The sequence below is a fragment of the Silene latifolia genome, chromosome 3 (genome assembly GCF_048544455.1).
Source record: "Silene latifolia isolate original U9 population chromosome 3, ASM4854445v1, whole genome shotgun sequence".
Lineage (NCBI taxonomy): Eukaryota > Viridiplantae > Streptophyta > Magnoliopsida > Caryophyllales > Caryophyllaceae > Silene > Silene latifolia.
Window position 1 is genome coordinate 126,600,506 of NC_133528.1, and position 25,731 is coordinate 126,626,236.

Sequence of the window (25,731 nt, forward strand, 5' to 3'; positions counted from 1 at the left end):
AAAACTTTTATGCTAAAAGCACTAATACTTCATCGGTTATAATCTACACCAATCACGATTTTTTTTTTCATCTATGACAACATAGTATGACTTTTTTTTATCAAGTTAAGAATATATTTTTACAGATAATCTTAATGGAAATCTCGTACATTACACCTGCTTTTCAACTAGTTTTATCATTAAACAAAGATAAGAGGGCAAATTATCAATTTCACGTAATTATATGAGAATGTTATTTTTCCAATCCAAGTTTTTAAAAAAAAAAAAAATCCCTACCTTTTAAAACCCTTAAAACCCTTTCTCGACTCTCAAACTAGTGAACCCCAGTGTTAAACTCCCACATTCTCCTCCTCCATCATCACTTCACTCTATTTTCCCCAATAAAATTCCCAAACAAAAACTGAATAACAATGGAAACACGAAATTCAATTATAAAAAACATCGAAACTTATGTCAATTCTTCAACCTCTATTGCCCAACAGGTCCATTTCAATTTCTTCAGCACCCTTTTCATTATTTTGTTTCTGGGTATTTCTACAATTGTAATACTCCGTATGATTTAATTTTAATTTAATTGCGTTTCAGAATGCAAGTGCTAAAGCAATAGCTTCCCTCTTGAAGAATGATAAAATTACTATGGAATATTTGGTAATAAATAATCCCAAATGCCTTTTAATTGTGTTTTTACTGCATAATTTCTCATCAAGTTCCATTATTTTTTGTTTGTCATTGCATTATTACCTTTTTCCTTTGTGGGATTTTTCAGGTGAGGGAAATGGAGCTGTATCTTACTACTACTGACGACATTCTTCGCGCCAGAGGTAGTAAAAACCGCAAAAACTTAAATGAGACCGTTGTACTTCAATGTTATATACTCCCTTCACCCCATTTTTATTGCCCCTTCGCCCCTAAAATTTATCCCACAACTATTCTCCTCTTTTTAAATTCTAAGTTTAGTATAGAAAAGTTGTAAACCTCCAATATTGCCCCTAGATAATATAGCTACCAGCCTACCACTATGTCATCCCAATGATATTGTCTCCATTCCCTTTAATGGGTAGGATTGATAATTCATCATCTTTTCTTAAATCATCCCAAAATGGCAAGGGGGACAATAAAAGGGACGGAGGGAGTACTATATACCTCATTTAATGACGGTTCTATGCATACAAATGTCGTATCTAACACTAACTGAAGAATAACATCATACTCCCTCCGTACCACACCAAAGGTAACGTAGGGGAAAATGGAGTATTTAAGAAAAGGAGGAAAAAGTAAGGGTAAAAAGGGAAAAAATAGGTGGGGTATGTAATTGTGGGTTTAATTGTGGGTTGGTAGGTGGGGTATGTAATGGCATTTTGTGTAAATATCAAATAGGTATAAGGATAACTTGGTAATGTTGTGGGTCAAATAAGGAATGTTACCTTTGGTGTGGTACGTCCGTTTATAGTAAGTGTTACCTTTGGTCTGGTACGGAGGGAGTACTTGTTAACAAGTTTAGAACTTTGGTCACCCTTTTAATTTTTTAATATTTTTCCCCCTTTTGAGATTCTTGTTCAGGATAGTGTACTATTGCATTGTCTTGTTATCGTTTTGGGCCGACGTTATTGCTAGAGCTAAAGTTTTTTTGCCCCTCCTTTTCTTCCATATCCAATTCTTTTTCTTGAAAATGTTAATATTAAGAAAAGAGTCTGCTTTTGCATGAATTGGCCTCTAAGGATTATTTTCATAAAATTGACATCAAGCTGATGTTTTTTCAGGACATGAGTAATAGGACTTATTGTTAAATTTCGGTTTGCGATTCTATTAAGTTCAAATGATCTTTTATTGGGGGTGACTAGTTACTTTGAAACCACCTAGAAAGAATATGGCACAAGTGCCCAAAGTTAGTCATGCAACTTTATTGGCCTCATGAAAGTTATGCATGAGGGTCTTTGTCAAATTCTCTACCGCGTTCTATATGGTGACAAAGTCGACTTTCGTCTGACTGTCAAATCCAAATGAGGGTCACATAATGGAAAGGAGGGAGTATCATTTAGGAAGTTTGCAGGAGACTCAGAAATAGCTGCCCTTCCCTTTTGACATATCACTTGTATCCTTATGCTTTCACTCAGCTCTAATTTCTTTCTTTTACCCATTTGCCAAATTGATTTTGGTGGTATTGATAGAGAATTTGGGAACTTACATCCTATCTTTCGGTCTGATAAGTAATTGGAATGTTTTTTAAGGTGGTGTTGAAGGATAAATACATACCTAAGAAACAACAATTGTATAGCCTATTCTGTTCTGATTTGGCAGCCGTCAACATCCTTGTACTGCTTTAAACAATACAGCTGTAGCTTTACAGGATATGTAAGTTTGAGGAAAATGCCTGTCAATCTAATGAAATTATGAAAAAAAACAGTTTTACATTATGTCTTATTTCCATTACAAATTGAATTGTTTTAGTATTAGTTGCTCGTGTTGTATGTTATATGTTTCATTCACGCTACAATATTTGAGCTCTATAATTCAGAGGAAAATTTCCCTTTTTTAGGTCTGCTTCTCCTGGCAGAGGTGCTTGGGCTTCTTCAACTGAAGCATCTAAATGATGTGACTATCCATACGTTAGTGGGGTTCTTTACTGAGAGACTGGTGAGTCTGCAACCCTTCATGAATTTTATTTTGTGAATTTTAGGGCAATGTTACCTCGACCCATAACGTTGTAGGTGAGTAGCGTTACGATGTCACACTGGACACGTGCTAGACTCACTGCCGCCCAATGGGAAGAGCGGTCTACTTAGGGATGTTACCTAGGGTAGATATTTATTTTAAACTCTTGACTCTGACCGTCGTTGTCTCTTTTTGACCACTATGTTGTCAATCATCTTCTTTGTACTTTGTATTTATTTGGTCCATTTGCAGTTCAGCAACGTTCTGTTTTTCTTTTCTTTTTTTTTTTTTCTTTTTTTTGCTTCAAATGAACTTGTAATAACTTCATGTGGAACAATCATGACATAATAATTGCCAAAATATTAAGCCCGTTTGTCAAGCTAATAAAATGGTCAGCTATATAGCATATAACAATTTTTTTGTTCAAGTTTATGTGACACACTTAGATAAGAGTGTAAATACAAGACACTTGTTTGGCAGGAGTGTGGCCCCTTGTCACCTAAGTTTTAAATCAAATGTATACTTTTGACACTATATTGTATCCGACATTCCTAGGGGTGTTAATTCTCCTCCCTCCTTGATATCAAATATTTTCTCTCCTTTTTTGACGCTTGACCTCTCCCATGGCGTCTCTTTGTTTATCCTTTTGCCACTATTTTGCGCTTCACTTCCTTTTGAGTGGTCTTGTTACTTCTAAGTTCATTAATCATTTGTTGGGATGTTATGCTATTTGTTCTACGTACGAGTCTTCCTCTTAGTGTTTGTGATGCATTCCCGGCCAATATGGTGTTTATTTTGGTCCTCATAACCGAGGCCCAAAAGTCAAAGGCCCCAAAATTAGTTTATCACGTAACGTGATTAGCTTTGCAAAAAACAATTAAAACCCAACTTGGAGAGCACTAGTTGGCTTTTGGTGTGTTAGTAGTGCACATATATCAGGATGATGATAGTCGCATTCGAGGACAGTGTCCAACATTTTTATTTACAAGTATCTCTCTCTGTATAATGAATGTAGGTTTTTTTTGGTCCTGCGTTGGACTACATAGAGTATGAACTCGACAATCACAGAGCGTTGTTCGCCTTCTTTTAAATCTTTCACTTGTTTTTTTAATTATATGATACGTTTGTTTAGTTATATAGTATTTCCTCTATTCCATTGATTTGTATACACGTTTTCCAAACTATGTGAAGGGGACTTTGAAAATGCATACAATCAATGGAACGGAGGAAGCCCTTGAAAACATTTGGAAAAGAAGTTATGGTCATAATTATAAATCATTTGAAATATTTGTTGTTTTGAGTGTAATATTGCGGGTTGTCAAAAAATATTTTAGGACATACTCCGTATTTGTAAGGGTCTAATTTTTATCTTTGCACATGACCTATTCCTGGCTTTGGCTATTGTCCCTCCTCTTGAATACATTTATTTGTTTTGAGCTTAATTATCAAGATTTTTCGCTTCTTGTTCGTGAGGTCTCATCCAATTTTCCACAAGAAGAGTTATGTCAAAGAGGAGTTCTCTACAAGTCTTTTTAGGAACTCATTATTTTTGGGGCCTCAACTCTATTTTTGGAGCATTGCCTCTCAAATTCATTGATTATCCTGTTGTGAAGAATATGTGACCTATTATTACTAGTACGAGACGATGATGCTAAAGCTATATTAGACAGATTGGAGAGCATTACGTGGTGCACTCGTGGGCTGTCTGTCCCTAGTGAGACGAAAAAAGACTGTAGGTGTGATTACTGTAACTGATGCGAAAGCATTGGCCCAATCTTACCTGGAAAACTTACAAGTGCAATCTTTGGGACAACATGATAGGAAGGTACTGACCCTCAATATTTAACTCATGTAAATTTTGGCTTCAGTCGGAGAATTCTTGTTGATTTTTGTAATGATCTTCATCCATCATATTCGTCTTATCTAGTCTTAGCTGATAACTGTTTTTTAATATATTGCTGCAGCTGTGCTTTGAGCTTCTAGACTGCCTTTTAGATCGTTATCCAGAATCATTTTCTAACCTGGTATGTCCTTTTTTTTTTACGAGTAACCTGGTATGTTCCGTTATTCTTCTCCATACTGGTTTCTCAGCTTCTCGTAATTCTGTAGAAAGATACAAAGCCGACTTCTTAGTGGTTTAATAAGAGCAGTTGTAGCCTGGTAGGTTAGTTGTATGTTGTCTTGGTGACCCTCTTTAGAATTTTTTTACCGTAATCAACGCTAAAAAATGTAGCCCCAGCTCAAATCGACTTATTATTATTTGGCATATATTGATAAATTTTAAAACCATTGTAACGAAAATGGTTTCCAAGAAAAATCTAACATTATCTTAATAGTTCACTAGAACATTGTTTAGATAAAATCACACTCAAACAATGAATAATAAAGTCAAGTTTGACGCTAGAAATTGGACAGTAGTAAATATACATGTACATCCGTTCAACTTTTATTGCTCCACTGTGCTTCTTATGGTTTGAGGAAAAACATTTTTCAAGAGAGAACTGTATTCAATGAAAAATACAACATTACCCACATGCATCATTAGATCTGCCTATTCCAATCTAAAGGGAGATTGAATGTACTCAATCTTCTCCTTAAATCGAAAACACAAAGAGGTGGTTGTTGGATGATCTATAATGAAAATTTGTGTCCAAATTGCATCGACCTCTACTATTTCCTAAGTTCATATTATAAGAAGTCTAATACTTTAGTGAATCATTTTGCTTTATTCTATCATATTCGAAAGCCAAAGAATAGTTAGTCCTTGAAGCATGCCCTCATTCTCAATGGAAAATGCCATTTTGAAAAAATAAATTCAAATAAATATTTCTTTGTTTAATTATACTAGAACATAAAGAGAAAAGGCGATAACGGTAAGAGATGGTTGGAAAAATAGGTTATTCTTGTTTTCTAATGGAATAATATTTTTTTTTTGTTACAAAACAAACACATGTTTCATATTTTCCTCATATGAACCAAGTTAAGGAATTCATTTTTCTTGAAATTTTTCTCCTCTTAACCAAATCAAGCTTGCATTAAGCCAAAAGATGAGATACTGGTGTCTCTTGGGGCTTAAAGTGTGTACAAAATGAAAGGGAAAAAGGAGTAAAAACCAGCGAACTGAGGAAGCTAAACAGTTATCTGACTAAGTTGTCCCCATAGGAGTTGTACTCGGAAAATCGGAAGGGGTGGGGGCCGTGGGGCCTCTCTTGTCACCATTGGAACCTAGATTATGAACATGTTTATACATTGGAAAATTTGCATTGGGTTTACTTGTAGTTGAAAGTAGGATAGTACTTATTTTTTGTTTCTGGTTCTTAGGGTCCATAGCTTCTGTGGAGTTTTTGCACGCAATTTTTTTTTTGGTATTGAGTTTAGATGTTCTTGAAATGCCTAAGATATACTTGTTTAATTTAGTCATTTTGAACTCAACACTTATGCAAATCAGCTGTCAATATGCTTTAGGGTGATCATCTTGTATATGGTGTCTGTGAAGCTATTGAGGGAGAAAAAGATCCTCAATGTTTGGTGCATGTTTTCCATATCGTGGAGGGTGTGTCCCGGATTTATCCTGATCCTGCTGGTCCTGTTGCATCAGTTGCGGAGGAGCTGTTTGATACCATTGGTCGTTACTTTCCTATCCACTACACTCATGTAAGCTTGATGAATTTAGCTTTCTTTCTTCAATAGTCGTTTAAGGTTGTCTACTTCTGCATGGCTTAATTATGTTAAATCTAGCTTTTCTTCTTGGAAAATTAATGGATTTATGGAGAATATTTTTTCTAAGGCTTAGAACCTTTGTACCTGAAGATTGCATCGATTATTTGTTACTGTAAAAAAGAGGATTCATGTAGCAAGCTTTATACTGTTTCAAGTCTGAAGGCTTTGGTGCAGTAGTCATTATTTTAACCTTGATGTGTATGATTATGGTGGATGATTGGATGAATATCTGTTTGCTTCTAGTTTTAAATATACTTAATTTTTATTTGAGATATGTAGTTTTAAATACAGAAACTGAAATTAGGAATTCGAAATCCAAAAATGTGTCGCTCGAAAGTCCTAAAACTTTTCCGGTTCCAGAATTTGTTGATTACATAAACCCTCACCTCAAAAACACAGAAAGCTACTTTGTTGATGAATCCACTACTCTATTTGAAAAATCTTCGGTGACTGGTGACTTGTTATTGAAAACTTGACGAGGATAAATAATCCTAATTGAAGAAGATAGATAATTGAGCTTCTTGTCTGCAAATTTGTTGCAAATTTATACAAACCCTAAAAGTTTGAATAAAACCCCCAAATTGGATTTTTCAAATTCCCACCTGGCAAGATTAGTTTCAAACCTTCTATTATACTTCATGGGCCCAATATGATATCTAAGCCAAAATTTTATGAAGATTCGAGGAGATGGTGTCTGAAATCTAGGACTAGTTTTTGGGGTATTTTTCGAACCCTAGAGTTGAGAGGAAAAGATAGTTAGACGTGCGACTGAGCGTGGTTGAGGAGAGAGAAGATCACCAAATTACGTTGAACAAGAGTTTTAAGGGTGGATTTTTAAATGACAGGGTTGTTGGTGTTAATTGTAAATGGGCTTATTTTTATAAAGGTTGAAATTTTGTAGAATTTGGATCAAATCCAATCCCAAATTCTGGTGGTTTCCAAACATTGAACTCACTCCCAATTCATAGTTTCTACTTCATATCCAGTTGCCAATCATGCTGTTAGCGACTTAGTGCGTATCAGAATTTATTTTTCATTTAATAAAGCACCTCATGCTTGATTAACCAAAGATGATCATTTTTTCCCAGCATGGTACATGTCTTGTCAGAATGTTTGCTTTGTAAGTTCTTTCTTGCGTCACAAACTCTGACATGTTTCTGATTATGCTTAACTCATTACCATTATATTGGTTGTTTGACAGTTTGACTCTTTTTTTCTCTAATTATGAATTTATGATGCCACTATGCTCTTTCTCAGCCAAAGAATGAAGATGTTGATGTCAGCAGAGATGATCTCTCAAGGGCTTTAATGGTATGATATATTGATATAAGAAGTTCAATATATTTGCTATGAATCATCGATGTTTTGAAATTCCTGCAGAAACTAAATTTGCTATTATCTACCTTGTCGATGATATGATATTAATACTTAAGTTTCGTCTGCAGTCGGTGAAGTAGGTAGATAATAGCAATGGAGCTTTAACTAATAATATAATATCATATCACTTTATTTTATATGCTGAGTTTGGATTTGGGAGGCTTTGCATTATGTGAAGTTGACAATGATACAGTTTGATTTCTATCAAAGGAGCTTTAACTAATGATTGAAGGATGTCTTTTGCTGTAAATTATTATCATGTCTTTGCAAGTTGCAACCCATTTCATTTCCATTTAACCACCACCCACCTTTTTCTAGTTCTCATTTCATGCGGCCCATAGCTTTCTTTTGGTCCTACTTGAGCTCAACAATAGGTTTGCCTAAAGTACACAGGTTTGGAAGGTTTTTTTTTAGCAAAATTAACCAAGTCAAAACGGCGTTTAACACTTAAAAAGGATTTGAATACAATTTCAATAACCTTATTTAAAAGATAGACTGAAAGTCTGAAACACTTCTATAGTTTGGGTGCACTATCTAATCGTTAGGAGCTGAAGAGTATGCAGTAATAGCGCACCGTTAATTTTAGTACAAGCTGGAAATCTGATACAAAGTATTACACACCACCAAAGTACCAACTTTTGTTCTTGGGTGGACTGAATTGCATTACATAGTGATGGTCCCTACGACTTACCCCATGTTAAGTTTCAGCTTTGCTTTCTAGTCTCTGCCTAATTTTCTTCCCTTGCAATCATTTATTCTCTTTACTTTTACTCGACGTTGTACAACTGACAAATTTTCCATAATACAGATGGCATTTTCCGCTTCACCTTTTTTTGAGCCATTTGCCATTCCATTGCTTCTAGAGAAACTCGCCTCTACTCTTCCATTGGCAAAGGTTAGCGATAAATGTGGTACACTTGTGCCTCATTGACACAATTTTTTTTGTCCTTCTGTCCTGCAATTGGCAATTTGGAATGTTTTTCACCCTGAGATAGATGCAATGTTGGCAGATTGATTCATTAAAATATTTAAGCCACTGCACCGAGAAGTATGGGCCTGAAAGATTAGAGAAGTATCTTGCTGATATTTGGAGTTCAGTAAAAGCTGCTATTTGTGATTTCACATCGGAGAATAATTCATTGGTTTTGGATTTACCGCATGGTCAGGACTATCAGGAAAGTGAAATTACAAGAGGAGCTATGAATCTAGTACAAAAGCTTGTTTCGATTGAAAATTATAGCTTCCTGAACTTGGTTCTTCAAGATGAGGACGTTAGGAGTCTTATTGACTCAGTAGCTGATTCTGGAGGTAGCTATGAGAGCCTGCCACAAAACAAAAATAAACTTCATTCTGTTGGCCGTCTTCTATCTAATGTTACAAAAGCATCTACTGCTTCATGCAATGTGGTTTTTGAGTCTGTCTTTATCCGTCTATCCAACTCTCTTTTGCTTCCGCCTAATGCTGCTTCCCAAAATGCCGTTATGGTCGGTTCTCATGTGGCCTGTCAGAAACTAAATTTTAGCGCCCTTTTTCTGTGCGTTGAAATTCTTGATGCATGCAGAGAGTTAGCTGCTGCCTCTGCTCGGCTTGCTCCAAGTACAAGTTTCCTGGAGGACACATGGTGCCAGATGCTTGTAGGTTGTTCTAGTTTATTGGTGAAGACATTTGGCTCTGATTTGGCAATTGCTGATGAGATGTTCCATATTACGGATATTTCTTTAAGAGGTATATTTTCCGTTTTTGTTTGGCAATGGGATGTTTTCATTATGGATAACGGGAACACTCTTTGCCTTTTTCTGTATGTTTTCACATATGAAAGCTGACAAGTACTTTTGCTATTCTTCTTCTTTATCCTATTCTTCCTCATTGTAACAATGTTAATTAGAAGGTAGGGCAAGCAATAGAAAATTATTGCGAGCACGTGTGTTCCCTGAATCTTTAAATTACTAGTTCTGTTAATATTTTTTTCATTGTTCCACTAAGCTCATGCTTCTCTATGGTATTCATTTTTCTTGTTTTTTGTTTGATTCTCTGCTTTTGTTGTTCTCCCTCTTTTCCCTCAACCTCGAGGTCCCTATCTTTGGCCTTTTCATTTTCTGTTTTCTGTGGGGACAAAGGCACGCTATTCTTTCACTGTGGAATATTAATATATGATGATATAGAGCAAAATCTCTTAACTAAATTGTCCCCGCTTGCTATACTGTGAGAACAGCCTCTCTCTGTTTTCGACATACGGGTTAGGCTGGGTTCATTCGACCCCCATAACCCTTTCAGAAACAGGAGCAATTATGGCACTGGCATAATTTGTTTTACCTTCTAGTACAGTAATAGTGGCCTCTTATGACGGTTCATGTTAATTGAACTGAATTATTTTGGGATTATGATTTCTTGTAGCTTTTTCTTGAGAGGGAGAAAACTTTATACATTAAATTTCTGAACGATAAGCCAAGTATTTTTTCTTGTGGCTAATATTGTCTGTATTGCTTTTGTTTACCCTGGACCGTCGTAACTTTCAGTCTGTTCCGTTGTTGTTAACCGTGCTTAATGATTTAGTGTTTTTACCGAATCCTGAAAAATGTATTTATCGCTTATTCTTGACTGAACTTTGAAAATTGTCAAATTCAAACATTAGATTCTAATTTATGCATTACCTACTGGTTGCTACTTTTGTGGTGCAGTCAAAGGTCTTCAGATTCTTGCTACATTCCCTGGTGGTTCTCTCCCGGTGTCAACATCAATATTTGATGGTATATTAGTCACACTGGTATCTATTGTCACTGAGAAGCCCACCTTGACATCATTGCGGAAAATGTCACTGAATGCCCTGGTGGAGATTGGAACATTTCTCCATGAATATCCTTCTCCTGAAAAGTTGGAGAGTTATTTGTCTACTGTCATTGAGAAGATCATTTTGCTGATTTCAGTTGATGTTTCTACAATGCCTTTGTCACTAGCTCTTGAAGCACTTTCTGAAATTTGTGCTAGTGGGCGTAGCTTTATGCCGAGAATCGTTGAAGCGCTGCAAGAAGCTATGTCAACTATATTTATAAAAGTTTTTGTATGTCTCAATCTTTAGTAGCTGATTGATTGATTTATATTATATTTGGAATCCGATTAGATGGTCCACAGCTCTCTTCTATGTTACTTCAAGTCTTCGACATTTCACTTGGCTGCATATCACGTGTCAATTATTCTGACATCTCGGCTTTTACAACACTTTTAATACTTCATTTTAGGCCAAATATACACCATGTCCCTTCCGACCCTTGCTGTGAGTAGGAGTAACATACTAACATAGGTCCACTTCCACACATTTTTATGCCATCTGTGTAGTTAGCCTCTCGGGTTCTCCAAATGTCACTCTACCCAGCATGCTGATATGAAGCTGACATTCTTATACTGGTATCTTGGTTAGGTTGACGGAGATATGGAACAAGCTAAAAAACTGGTTCAGCTTTTGGATTGTTACTCTAACATTTTACCGCGGTAAGTGATTCACCCAGGAGCTATTTTGACCCCCCCCCCCCCCCCAAATTGATCTACTATCTCGATGGTAGAAATTCCAAGTATTTAGAGACTTATGCTATCGTATTGTGGTTTAAGTGTTTCAATTTGAGGCGATGATAAGTCTAAAAGGTGTTGATTAAGGGAGGGAAAAGGTGTAACAATCAGAACTTCAGCTAGTATATTGAGAGAGTTTACATCATTTCTAGAATTAGTATCGTTAAATTACTTCGTACCTATTGTGGTCTCACAGACAAAATATTTCGCCACCAAGAGATGACGGTGTCTCTTGAAAATGGACGTGTTTGACCCTAAGTGGGTCAGAGTTTTATGCTGGCTATCAAACAATGAATCTGAATATTACCACTTTAGTTGGTGGCTGACGTTCACATTATTATTATTATTATTATTTCTTTTCTATTATTTTCCCTTTCAATATGTGCCTGTTGTCCAGTGATCTCTCTTGGAATTTATTCACATAGACATTAACTCGGATCACTGAAAAACCATAACTTGTACCTCTGGCATTTACAGTCGAACTAGCTGTTGATTTGAGTTATGTTCATGTGGATTTAGGTATCATAAAGTCGAGGGCTTGGGCAGTGTGCCGTTGCGGTTTGCCACTGATATATGGGATCATATTGAAGCAGCCATGAAACTGGATTTTTGTGTTACAGGAGAAGTAAGGATAGAAGTTGTTCAAGTTCTTTCTGAATTATGACCCTAACCTTACACGTGCCAACTGTTTTGTGCCTCTTATTTTTGGATGTAAACTGAATATGATCTGAAAAGCAGCAACTAGCATGTTTCATTGTTTTCCTTTTCATCAGGAACTTCTAAATGCAACAAAACGAGCACTTAAGCAAGCGGTTACTATGTGCTCGGAGGATGATCAGTGTACACTTCTGCAGAAAGCTTTCAGAGTGATCTCGTCAAGCAACTCTTTCTCACCTAAATCTGTGTCTTCTCAGCTAGTGGGACTAAAAATAACACAAGATATGGATTGTTTATCTGGTAAAGATAAGTGGCTAATGTCACTATTTGGGTCAGTAATCATTGCACTACACCCTCAAACTGAGTTACCTAATACTCAAGCTGTTATAGAGTTCCTGCTGGTAAATTTCTTAAAGGGTGATGTGACGTCAGCTCAGGCTTTGGGTTCAATTGTTAATAAAATGGCTTTGAAAGACCGTCAAATACAAAATCAAAGCTACATGTGTCTGGATGATGTCTTGGAGTTAATTATTAGAATGACTTTGGGAAGCTGCCGAGATTTTTTTCTTCAAGATGGTTTCAAGATGGTCAATCAAAGTGAATCATGTCTAAGTTTTGGTGATTGCTTTGTGTTTCAAACCAAGTGCATCTCTAGGCTTGCATGGATAGGGAAAGGGCTGCTATTGAGGGGACATGCGAGGCTAAAAGATATAACCATGATCTTCTTCAAATTTCTAGTGTCAAGCAATGAATTGGAAGCCTTATTTGATCAAAGTAACTGGTTAGAAAGAGATAAAGGAATGATTCTTTCGTTAATGAATTCTGCTGCTGATGCATTTCATGTTCTTTTGAGTGATTCTGAGGACTGTTTAAATAAAACATTCCATGCAAGTGTTCGGCCACTTTACAAGCAACGTTTGTTCACGTTTGTTATGCCATTTTTCTTGTCTTCAGCAATGACAACTTCACGTGAAGCAAGGTACTCATATGGCATCTGGATTTCATATTACACTTTCCTAGATACATCTTTCTTTGCTTATCTGATCAGTTGATCCCTGCATAGATGGTGATATCTTATCATCTTACAATTTTACGTGAACCAAATCACTCATACTAGAACGGAATTTTTAACCTAACTAGGTTGACAAAGTGCTTTAGATTTGAAAATTTGAACCCATTAGCATTTTGCGAAGTTGAACCCTTTCCCTGACCAAGTCAATCAATGCTACCATGCGACGCTGTTTGTGATTGCTACACTTTTTTTTTCTTTTTGAGCTCCTGGTTTATTTCTATGCTTGTAGCTTTGTGAATCCATTTCTTTTGACATTTATATGATTCAATTGTGATGTTAATTTGCTCTATATGAATGTAGATCAACGCTATACCGGGCAATTGGACATGTTATCTGTGATACGCCACTAGTAGCCGTCTTGGCAGAACGTAAAAAGGTTTGTCACTGAAACACCTTAGGCTTGGGTTAAATGAGCTCTTTGTTGGTCTTTGTTTTTTGACACTAAATTGCAGCTGAGGTTTTTCCACTATGGCCCCATCTTTGCAGCTTCTGCCAGTATTCGTTGATGTTATTGCTGTACTCAGTGAGGATCTCATCAATAAAGATTTGATCTATAATCTCTTGTTGGTCTTGTCTGGTATACTATTGGATAAAAACGGTATGAATTATGTGCTCTACTTATTAGGAATCTTTAATTGGTATTTACTTAGGTTATGTACTACGAAGTATTAATTAACACAAAATTCTCCCAGTTGACTTTGTTAGTAGAAAAACCGTATTTCGGTGCTGAAATTCTGGCAATGTTGCACACATGACATGGCTGTAGATCTCTATGGGTTGCAAATAGAGTTATCTAGTCAGGCCTAGGTGGACTCAGTTTTGTTGTTTGTCAGTTGTTGTGACATGCACCATTGTTGTCATCACTGCATGCCTTTATACTCGAGTGGCATTTCATAGGATTGTGCAGGCGCAGTTCGTCACACTGGCTTTACTTCATTGGTTCTCTATCAGAAAATTTTCTGTTCTTGTCTTTTGTAGCTGAAATTAGTCATTATTCATCCATACGGGGTAGATACTACATACACTGACTTCCTTTGACATGCACAAGCGTGCCCCATGCTCCACTCATAAATAGTTTGTCGTCAACAAGTCAGGTTCCCAATTTAGCTCAAGTTCTAGGTCTTACCTCTGAAACTATATCTGTACTTAATTACTCACTCAATTATCATTGGTTGAACTTATGGCTTTACACTCACTCTTTGTGCCTTAGTATTTGGGATCTAGGCTGTAATGAATAGAGCACTCTTTTTTGGTATGCTTGATTAGAAAACTCCCAATCACTCAATTGAAAATGTACATGTCTTGGTGTATATATTTATAGATCCTTCATCCACTCCTTAGTTCTCTGGTAAGTTATACTCATACACATCCTCGAATTCGAATCCACAGAACACACTACATCATATTCTAGAATATTCCACTCAAAGGACATAGTACATGAATCCAGGTTATGGAGTGCAATCTAGAATATATAAGATACAATTAGAACCATCGACCCTTCAACTCTATTTTGGAATATGAATCTAGACTCTAGAGTGCAATCTAGAATATATAGATACAACTAGAATCATCGACTTTAACCCCAAGTTGGAATATTTTTGACATCATTAGAATATTTTGGAGAATTCTAAATTGTTCTAAACGACTTTAAAATACTCCACAAACGTCTCAAGAATACACTAAAAAGATACAGAATTCTCTAGGAAATTAGCGAACACCCTTGGATAATTTTCAATGTCTACAAACATTGATAACTTTGAAGAGTCTTCCGAGGGTTTCATCAAACCGAATCAATGTGATGACATTGCACTAGCAATTTCATGTACTCGATGGGACGTGAAGTCATCTGTGACATAGGAGTCTCCTTGTACCATAACCGTGATAATTGACCTAATGGAGCTAAGGTGAAAATCCTTAGCTTGTGTCCAAGCATGCCACCTTACAGTGAAACTCAAAAGATTCTTCCTTTGTCATGGAAAGAATGGTCATATTTTTTTTTTTGGATTGTCCCAAAACAAGGTGACAACTTTCAATTTTTAATAAGATATTAAACTATTAAAGTATTATTTCCGATTTACCATAAATAAGTAAATAACAACTCACTTGCAATGAGTAATAGGCTCCCACCAATTGAGAGGGAAGGGGGTTGGTTATACACAACCTATCCCATGTCAAAAACACTACTAGGCTGTTTACATATATGACCTGTCATGAAAATTGCGTTGAGAATTACTCTGCTTCATATACTAGAAGCAAAACAGTTTACCTAGCCGCATTGTTCTGTTCAATAACATTCCAAGCCAAAACATATATTGAGTCTTTGATTCCATTGGCAAAAAACGATAAACGAGAAGGCAAAATGAAACTAAAGAGTTAAATGTGAGACATCTCTCACTCTCTGTCATAGAAGTATTTTTCCTTCATTTCTTAAATAAACCCTGTTTCACAGAAAGCCCTGTTTCAAAGGCATCCTTATTCCATTCTTTTGTATGTAGTATTACAGAAGCATTTATGCAATTATCAATTTTGATGACTCTGTTTTCTTTGGTGATTTAATTTTGACTGTGTAACTATTTAACCGTTTTTGAAAGGCAGACGAAGTTATAAATCCATGATTTATAGTTTTTTGTTTGAGTTGATATATTACATTCTTTCAAAAAATATTCAAGTTGCTACACATTTGCTTTGAGATTGCTCGGTTTATTTGTGTTCCTGCTATCTTGTTCTTGTAAAAAATTTGTCAACTTTATCTTCTGATATGTTTGCGAGCTTACAGAATATGGCTTTTCCTCTTCCCTATTATTTGCAGGCCAAGAGACTGCTTCGGACAATGCTCACGTTATAATCAATTGCTTAACCAAACTTCTCTCATATCCCCATAAAATGGTAATTTAGCTGATGGCTCTTTCGTAATCTCCGAGGGTATCCACAACAGATGGTTGGTTTTTGAGTCTCATTGGTGATTGGTCCTTAAAAAGCACTATAGATAAACACTCCTCTTGTAGGAGTAGCTCTTTTGTGAAGTAGTTTCTTCTTTGGTTTTGGAAATGGAAAGGTGGACTCTAGAGAGAACGTGGGAGTGTGAGACCGGCTTATAAAACTAATTTGACCTTTGTAATGCTCGATGTATCACCTGTTCTGTTAGCTGTGACTGATTTTACCCAGTTTCTTTTGCTTTGAGATCTTTGGGGTATGGTATATCACTTGTTTATTTATTTTTGGAAACTAAGCGAACATGGACTACTCTGACTACTATCGTCACCCACAATTGTATCTAGTAATACCTTTGTCCACAACTTCTTTTTTTGAATTCATAATGATCTCATACTCATTTTCACACAATGTACCATATGTTTTGAAGTCCAATTAGTCTTCTGCAAGACTGCCTTGCTCATTTTGTTGCCTTCAAAGTTTTTTTGATTGATTAACTGTCTTTCTGTTGAAGTGTAAAGTTACTAATAAAATCTCTTTGGATTTTTGTGCTCAGCTTGTACGAGAAACGGCAGTCCAGTGTCTTGTTGCAATGTCTGCGATGTCTCATACGCGAATCTATCCAATGAGAACGCAGGTGGATATTTCTCAACATATTCAAACTTTCCTGCATATTCTTTTATTTCATTAGTTTTTAGTATGCATTATATTATGTTCATAACTAAAGAAACAGAAGCTATTTCACTAGCGAAATTAGATTAGAGTATTAGACCTGGAAGAATTCTCTGATCTAGTCCCCTGTTGAGTTTACTGGGAAACTGATTATCCAGGTTGAGCACATATTGGGTCATTTTCGGTTATGTTTGGGGTGTCGGCTATTTAAGGGCAAGGGCAAGTTTGGGTCAATCAGGTCAATTCAAGTTTTGAGTTGTCGGGTAGAGATCAGATCTGGTTAAGTCCGGTGTCAGCTCTCCTCTTGAGTGTCATGCCAAATTTGAAATTGATGTGTTCTTTTTTAAATTTATAGGTGTTGGGAGCTTTATCCAAGGTTCTTGATGATCCAAAGAGATCAGTTCGGGTGGAAGCTGTTAGATGTCGGCAAGCGTGGTCAGTAACTTTTTTATTGCTAGTATCATGTTTAATCCTTCCATTGTAATTTGTTTTGTTTTGATCCTCTTTTTTCATAGTTAGTTTTCTCGTGATTGGTTGTGCAGGGCTTCCATCGTGTGAAGAATTTCAGTGTTTTTGTCAAGGGCTGGCCTATTTGTTTTTTTGCTCTTACCAGCAGAGAACTGGTAACTTCTCTTCTTTTGCAACATCAAATTCTTATTTTCGCTACGCATATTCTAGTCTCTTGATTATATGGAATGATTCTTCTTTGCTCAAAATATAAACGGAACTGAGAGACTGATTCTGTTAAATTTGGGTGAGTGTTAGCTCTACCATTAATTTAAGTAGACTTGACTTAGATCAAGATCAAGATATTGGAGAGGTAAACGTCCTTCAGAGTATATTTACTCGAGAATTTTAAATAATTCGATGGGGGAAGTCAAAATGTAGCGGAAAAAGATTGAGATTGAAGAAATTAAAGTGTCTAGTAACATACCTATTGAGGTTTGTAGGCATTTGAAGGAGAAATAACTTGCAAATGGGTGTCATTCATCCCTTTCTTTTTCCGTTGAGCAAAAGGGTTTTATGCGTGGTGCTTTTTTTTCTTTTATTATTAAATTGTTTTTCTCAAAGACGGCCTACATATGTTATTGGAGATCTATTGTTAAAAATAACCTCCCTTTTCGTCCCAATTTTAACGAAGAGGGTATCACTGTTCTACCACCTAGTTTCTATGTAATTTTATGTGATTAGTTGTCCTATTGTAGGTACGAATGCTTGGTGATTTGATTCTGCTAGAGAAGGTGTAGCTGTAGGCGATTAGGAAGATAAACCCATCAATTATGAAGAGGGCGCGGTTTTTCCATTCTGATTCCGGATAGTGATTTTGTAACCTACTACGTGTATTGTGGATCTTCTTTCTGATGTACAGGGTATATTATATGAAGTCCTTGTGTTGGTTATGTACATCCGACTATCCGAGGGTTCAAAGCCTTCACTCTAACGTATTTATCAGTCGGCTTGATTGGTAAGTTGTTGAGTGCTGATCTAGTTTAATCAAAGTGTCAGCTTTGGGACCATGAGGACACGAAGTTTAATTTAGGATTTGAGAGTTATATACTTATATTATACGGAGTACTTCTGATACAACGCTCAAAGTCCATATTGAAGAAATGATTTACTTTAACAAACACAATTGGTAGCAATTCATCAGCCTCTTTATATCCATCTCCCTCATCTTCGATTATCACATTTTTATCAGCCTCTAGAATCATTTCTCCTCACTATCAACACCCTTCGTTTTTCTCTATTCAGTTCATATACGGGGTATTTATTTACGAGAAATCCCAAATCTACTTGCTTAAATTCGAAAAAAAAAAAAACATATTTTAATTGGTAGCAATTCATCAATAGAAACCTAGATCTACCTTTCCAGAGAAAAAAAAATCTCATTTTCGGCCGTTTAGCACGTTTCCTTCTATCATAGATTTAATATTAAAAAACCATCGTACTTTCCTTTCAGTATCATATATTTTTAGTTGCGTATATTGTCTCTCCTTTGTACTTTCAAATCCTCAATGCCTCAATGACTCCCATCAATTGCAGGGTAAGCCGAAACTGGATGTAAGCAGTCTTACCCTTGTGTTAGCAACACAAATGACCGTTTTTGAATCTAGTTTTCATTATTCAATTGTATAAATTATTTTCTTAGCATTTCACAACCAAGATGATTTTGGAATAGAAGAAAGTTTTCTTAGCCCCCATCGGCTTGACCCTCTCCCTGAGTCAAAGTGATCACCTTAGGGCGCAAAGGAATGGTGGTTCTAAATAGGTATAGAAATCTCGCGCTTTGTTGAAATCGGAAATGCAAAGAAAATAGCTTATCCATTCACTAGATGCGCCAAACCCCCTTGGGGCCTTGGGAACAAGATGAAAACTAGGTCGTTTCTTGCACAGAAAAGGAAAGACAATGCCGATTTTTTAATACCAAAATACTGATTTCAAGAGTTATCAACAGCAGTTAAATTTCAGTTATGGCGTGACAATAAGTACACAGGTTCCAGACGACGACGACTTGGTGAGTCGTAAAAAGACACTGAACTTTAAATCTCAGCTTGCCTTGAGAAAAAAAAAACAGAACAAGTTCTTCAGTAACTTCTTGAATTATTTTCAGATACTATATCCTGCCAAAGAATTTTACACATTGAATGAGGTTGCAGACTTGCAGCTCATCACATAATGATTTGTTTCATTAACTGTATCTGAAAAAGGTAAATGCAGAAAATCCTACTGCCTACTCCTATCTTACCTCTGAGGCTAAGGAAAAATGTTCTAATACTTGTCTCAAAATTATGTCGACTGAAACCTTTAGTCTTCAGAAATCATGTTTGAAGTTCCTCAATCAGACATATACTCGTCCGCTTCAGCTCCACTATATTGACCCATGTGGTCATCCTCCCCTCCGTCCACAGGCTCTTGATCATCGTCCTCAAAATCATATCCTACTCTCTGCGAGGTCGATGCACCATGTCTTGAGTATTGATTCTGAAATAATTAAACATTTAAAAAGAACATTAAAAATTTCTCTTTGTTGATATTATCATATTATATCCACAAACCGTCTCTTTTTGGTTTCAACACAGGGGTAAGGTTGTTTTCATCTATTCTAGCTAGACGACCTTGCAATTGGGTCTTTCAGGTCGGCTAGTTTCTTGTGTGCTTGCATTCCAGTTAGTCTGGTCAGGTGCTTGCATACCTGTATGTTCCAGTTCGTTCGGGTCATACCCAGGTTCTTATGTTTGGGTACGGGTCGAGTTAATTTGAATCAGGTCATTTGGGTTTGCATTCGGATATGTTTCCGGTTTTGACCCCAACCCCGTCATAGGAAGAGACATTTGACGCACTGAGTTCATGCTATCGAAATCAAGACAATGAATTTGGTTTTAGTGAAGATAATACCATGGATTCTTTCTGCTCAATGACAGATGTAGTTTCTCTACGCCTAACTGTCAGCTTGCCAGGGGCCACAAACTGCTCATTTTCGTCTTGAGATTTGCCTTCCTTAGACCGCCTCTTTCTCAATGCAAGTTTTGTAGGAAGCGGCTACAATAACAATAAAGACTTGCATTAAGACGATGGAACAACAAAAACTTGCATTAAGAAGATGGCACAACAAACAATAATCATAATTCTTATCAAAGAGAATGCGGCCAGGGAAGAAAAGTATAGTCAGGTACCAAGTAACGGGCAGTATCTTCGTCAAACGAAACAAAGTACGTAGAGAGATCATCCAAGTCTTCTCCTTTGACCTGTTAAAGCACAAGGTGCATTTGACTTAAATCTAAAATGGAGAATTTTTTTAAAAAAACCAAGCCAAATCAAATAGAAGTACATACATCCCAATTATATTCTCGAACCCAGGTATAGGAGACATCTTCATCTTCATCATAGATGTCTTTCGATAACTGTATTATCAAAAGATGACATAAAATTAACTCATTTCTCTTTTGTTTGTAATACCCACCAGATATCTGATTTGTGTGCCACAGTTACATCACACCGAAGTTTAACTCATACAATCACATGTACCTCGTCTAGTGTGGGAGCCATGTATCCCAAAAACCTATCAGGCTTAGAAGGATCAGAGCCCGGCGCTGTAAAGCTTTTCATAACCGCCTGCAGGAATGCATATTGAATCAATTAACTAGGTATCTCTACTTGCATGAGCCTGGGAAGCTTAACTGATGGTAAACCTTGAGAGCAGGAAAAACTAGCTCACACAAGTTACTGAAAGTATTCTAATGAATATTTGTTCGGATATGAGCTGATGAATGATTAAACTAGCTGGTCGGTCTCATACCTTTGATTCAATTTCTTCACGGACAGTTTTGGGCATTTTGCTGAACATCTCTGCATCAGCCGTAGGCTCTCCATCGAAGTTTGCCACAACAAACTGATCCTCATATCTGCAGCATTTGTGATCACAAAAGATTCAGCAAGACATCTTAATTTCATGCACAAGAAAACAACAGCAATAATGTAAGATAGAAGCCCTGATGATCCTCATGAGGACACCTTGCAAACGTGTATGGGTTGGGTGTAGGCCGGGTCATACACTTAGGGTCGGGTTAGGTCATTTCGCGTTCACGTTAGTTTCAAGTGTGCTGATATCGGGTCATGTGAAATTTTGGTTGGGTCAGTTCAAGTAAAGGTCAATGTGGATAGAAACATTTACAGGCCAGCGGCTACGAGTCTGGTCGGTCGGGTTAGTTCGGGTATTTCAAGTGATGTCTATGACGGTTTTTGATATTTTACATGTAGATAATCTCAAATGACTCCTAGTAAGTCATTTGAAGTACTCTTAGGGTCACTTTATATAGGGTAATTTCAGAATTGTGGTTTCATGTCATGTCGTTCCAGGACATTGTCAATTTTGGGTTTAACAACAGATTGGGTCCTCGCCGAGACGGATCAAATTGGAGTTTGGGCCATGCTCAGGTTATTCTACCCAGATCTACTTCAAATCTAGAGTCTTCATTTTGCCAGGTCTAGTCATGATCCTCCAAGAACAGCCCATTGCCATTCACCGCTACGGCACAAAAGAAAGTAACAATGACTGGGAAAAGAAATCAACTTCTCATTTTGCTAGCTTAATCATGATCCTTAAAGAATTCAATAACAGGTCATCGCCATCCCACCAATGCTCCACAATTAGAAAGCAACAATGAACAGGAAACAATCAACTTCTAAAGTTCTAATGTGCAACCAGGACAGAAATAAAGTAAGACTGGTTCAGATGTTGATGAATTTGCAAATCGTCTACAAAGAAGATTGTGAAGGATTTCAGTAGGTTATTTGAGTGCATAAATAGATAGTTTTGATAACACAGCTACAAAATAATCAGTGATCTCATCACATTCACAGCGGAAATGCTGCAAGTTTCAAGATTGCGAGGTGTCATAGCATACCGATCAAAGTAAGGCAGCAGCGGCAGAACCTCAACAGGCTTCAAGTTTTTGTTAGTAGCATGAACAGGCCGTGACTTGCAAGCCTCAAAGGACGCCAGTATATCCTGAATCTGTCTTTCCCTAAAACCAAAGAACATGATCGAGTGATTACTGAACCTACTATAATGCCTACAGTAACTCAAATTCTCAATTAAAGTATCACAAACCTATCATTAAGATTATGCAGAAAGTTACGGCCCTCCTTCAATTCACGCAACTCTTTCGCTTGTTTTTCAGTTAGGGACTGCATACACACATAATTAGTTCACCAAATGCGTTCGTGACAGAACTTTTTGTGAAGACGAGACTAAATATCAAAAAGTAACCTGTTTAGTCCCTTCGTTGCTAAGAGGAGAAATATACTGTGTCTTAACAAGCCATGACACACCATGATCACTAGGACGTTCTTTTCGTCTAATTCCATCTTTTTTCAGTGGGGTCACTGCCTCATCATCACGTAGCAACTCCTCATCTTCTGGTGCAAGAGGACGTTTCTCTCTAGGGGGACTGTAAACAAGTGCATAACAAAAATCAAATAAAGCACAAAAACGAGAGAACCTTGGTCCCATAATGATTTGGGCCGCCTAACATAAATCTTTATATGGAACCATTGATGCGAGGTGGTAAAATAAAAAAATCACTATTTACTGAAATTGTGAAGTGAACATGAAAAAAATATATACTTGTATACACTGAGATCAAGGAGGTCAAGCGGAATGCCAAGATCAGGTTCCACATATAACTTTGGTTTGTGCATTTTCTCCAATGAAGTGATCGTATAACGGGTAAATCTGCAACCAAATGCCAATACATCAGCCCATAATCCAGATTTGAAACACCAGCCTTGTATCTTGATAAAATAGAAATAAACAACAAAAATCAGCCTAAAGCCTCCGAAGCTACGATTGCTGTGCACAGGCAAACATGCAATCTGAATGGCTGAAACTAGCAACAAAAAATACATAGGTAGGCATACCTATCCTTGTCTCTTTTAAGCGTCATAAGTTTCGGTTGAGCAGATGGATCAGGTAGTTCATTCCGGAACCTAGCAGCACAACATACAGGATAGATCAATACATCTGTTGTCGTGCAGCAGAGAAAATCAAACAAGAAGCAGGCCCAAGAAAAATGCAAGAGAGACGGATGTGAACTTCGACGAAACAGTACAAATAGATGCAAGACAATGAGCAATAAAAAGCTCAGTTTCACATTACAAGATCCATAACAAATTAATAATCTACTAACTCAGGTATGTATTTCCTGGAAAAAGGTCATCCCAGTAAGTCACTAAGGGCCTGCTTGGATCGGGATAATTATTACGAAGCTAATTAAAGGAAATATAAATAAAAGTAGGAGCTGGTGGTAGTAGTGGATAGATGAAGGAGATGAATCTTTACCTTTAGAAACAGGTCGTAGTTACGCACATCCCTATTATAATGTGTTACCCGGTTACCATAGAATTCCCACAACACATTCACCTTTCCATTTTTAGTTTATTAACATCATTTTTTTCCATAGTTTTGACATTCTCTATTACCCATGTAACATCAAATTAAGTGACCCCTAAGAGATAAGCATTCAATATGGATACATACTCACTCCATACTCGTGAACATTGGGGAAGCTGTGCAAACAGATGCACGCTAATTACTACAAACAAGTTAAGCATTACGCTCAGTTTTAAAGTCAATAAACTGACATAAACATCAAATACTGCAAATACTCACTTCATCCTGCACATGAAAGCCGTCTGTCTCTTCATCGGGTTTTCATCCCTGTCACCAGCCATCACAGGAGCAGCCCGCTTCTCACCAATCCTCGACCCAGAAATTGACCCATGAACTTTGGGCCCAGAAGCAGGAACCTGGGGTTTCTGTCTACTATGATGCACATCCTTCAATTGCTGCTTATGTTTCTCCTCTTGCCTTGCCTTCTCCATTTCCTTCTTTTTCCTCAACCTTCTCTCCTCCTCCGTCTCGACCACCCTCCCCCCGTTTGTCTTTTTCGCATGTCTAGGTGGCACAGGAGGCTTTTGCTGTCTACTAGAACCATGCTGTTGTTGATGATGCCCTTCCTTGGACACCCTCCTATCTCTTTCCTTGTTCTGAGGGGGTGGTGGTGGGGGTGGGGACGCAGGAGGCGGTGGGGGAGGTGGAGCAGTCGAACTAGGCGGTGGCGAGGATGGCGGAGGGGGTGGCGGCTGTTGTTGACTAAATTGTGAGTATTGGGAAGTGGGAAAATACTGAGGGTGTGCATTAACCGAGTTTTGTCCCCCAGGCGGAGGGGGCGGTGGGGGTGGGGCATAAGACGAGTCAGGCGGCGGGGGTGGAGGCTGAAATTGGTACTGAGGTGGTTGTTGTGATGGTGGCGGTGGCGGTAACGGGTAAGCATGAAAATTCGAATTTGGAGGAATTTGGTTAAAGTTTTGGGGGAAATTAGGAGGGTTTGAACCCCAATTTTGAGGAAATTGATTTCCATGGGATTGCGGCCGCGGTGGCGGTGGAATAGAGTTCTGCGCAGGAGGTGGTGGTGGAGGGGCAAAAGACGGTGGTTGCGACGGCGGCGGAAATGGCCTATATGACGCCATATCCCCGATTACTCAAACTATAACACCAAATTTGGGACAAAAGATTTAGACTTTTTCCTTCAATAAGTAATTGCAACAATTTGATTTCTAAATTACCACAAAATAATAGAAGAATTTCAATTTCTAAGCTAAACCCTAACTTACCCTTCAAATTGAAGCATAGAATTTAAAAACCCTAACAAAAATAAATAACAATCGAACAAAATCAACAATCGCATAAAATTTAGAAACACAGAATCTGAAATCGCATAAACAAACACAACTACTTTAATCCCCAAATTCTAGCTTTTAATCTTGTGCTTTAAAAAAAGCCCCTCTTTTTAATCTGAGATTAACTAATTAACAAGAACCCTAATTTTGCGATTAAGATAAAACCCAGAAATTGCAATAATAATAATATAAGAATTGCAATTGCATTGAATTATCAATTGATGGGCTTGTTGCTACTAGTGAAGTTCCTGATTTGTGGGTTTTTTGTTGGTTTGATTTGTTTTCTTGTAAATTGCGATCAAAATTTCATTAATCTTCCCCAAATTTTGATCATAAATATGAAGAAGATGATAAAAAGGATATATATGTCGGATTTGTTAAAAAGGGAAAGAAATCGGGAGGAAGAAGAAGAAGAAGGAGAAGAGGGGACAAATTTATGCAAATTAAGCAGAGCAATAGAGTAGACTGTGTGTATAGTACGATGTGTGATTATGGAAATTGAGTGAGAAAAAAAAATTACACTTTTTAAAGAAAAAAAAAAAGTTCAATTTAAGTTTTTGGTGATTAGATTAAAATAAGGGAAATAAGGGTGGCGAAGAGATTATTTTTGACTGTTTATAGGATTACTCGTGATCTATGTCGAAAAAAATTCAAAACTTGGATAATAAAGACCGTGTGAAGGTGGGTCTTGGGACAAGTATCGAAGTAGTGGGTCGAGTTGAGAGCCGGAATCTTGGGCATAAAGTGACGGTTTAGTGGAGGGATAGTCGAACTTAGGATGACAGAGGTTATGGCGATTTTGATCGGGGTGGAAGAAGCAAGATGAATGAGTTGCCGAGATTTGATTG

The 25,731-nt window shown here is 37.2% G+C and overlaps 2 protein-coding genes across 3 annotated transcripts; one reads left to right on the top strand and one right to left on the bottom strand.

The window, feature by feature from the left end:
- Positions 1-274: 274 nt before the first annotated feature.
- Positions 275-18,159, top strand: LOC141647991 (MMS19 nucleotide excision repair protein homolog). 2 transcript variants are annotated; one of them, XM_074456397.1, is made up of 21 exons: positions 275-482; positions 586-648; positions 767-821; positions 2,537-2,634; positions 4,319-4,477; positions 4,617-4,676; positions 6,118-6,306; positions 7,630-7,683; positions 8,558-8,644; positions 8,760-9,474; positions 10,428-10,807; positions 11,165-11,235; positions 11,830-11,935; positions 12,084-12,946; positions 13,340-13,415; positions 13,526-13,637; positions 15,849-15,925; positions 16,527-16,607; positions 16,998-17,077; positions 17,185-17,265; positions 17,848-18,159. In XM_074456397.1, exons 1-20 carry the CDS (start codon positions 411-413, stop codon positions 17,198-17,200), a joined length of 3,414 nt encoding a protein of 1,137 aa, XP_074312498.1. In that variant the 5' UTR covers positions 275-410; the 3' UTR covers positions 17,201-17,265; positions 17,848-18,159. The 2 variants fall into 2 exon arrangements, with proteins under 2 accessions (XP_074312498.1, XP_074312499.1); XM_074456398.1 differs by having other exon boundaries at positions 311-482; positions 17,834-18,159.
- Positions 18,160-19,226: 1,067 nt separating this feature from the next.
- Positions 19,227-25,521, bottom strand: LOC141647992 (protein PAF1 homolog). The gene is made up of 12 exons (XM_074456399.1): positions 23,814-25,521; positions 23,063-23,131; positions 22,770-22,877; positions 22,413-22,593; positions 22,254-22,330; positions 22,048-22,167; positions 20,940-21,045; positions 20,669-20,755; positions 20,476-20,544; positions 20,317-20,388; positions 20,039-20,182; positions 19,227-19,624 (listed from the first exon to the last, which is right to left on the bottom strand). The coding sequence occupies exons 1-12, from the start codon at positions 24,671-24,673 to the stop codon at positions 19,478-19,480; spliced, it is 2,040 nt and encodes a 679-aa protein (XP_074312500.1). The 5' UTR covers positions 24,674-25,521; the 3' UTR covers positions 19,227-19,477.
- Between the last annotated feature and the right edge of the window lie 210 nt (positions 25,522-25,731).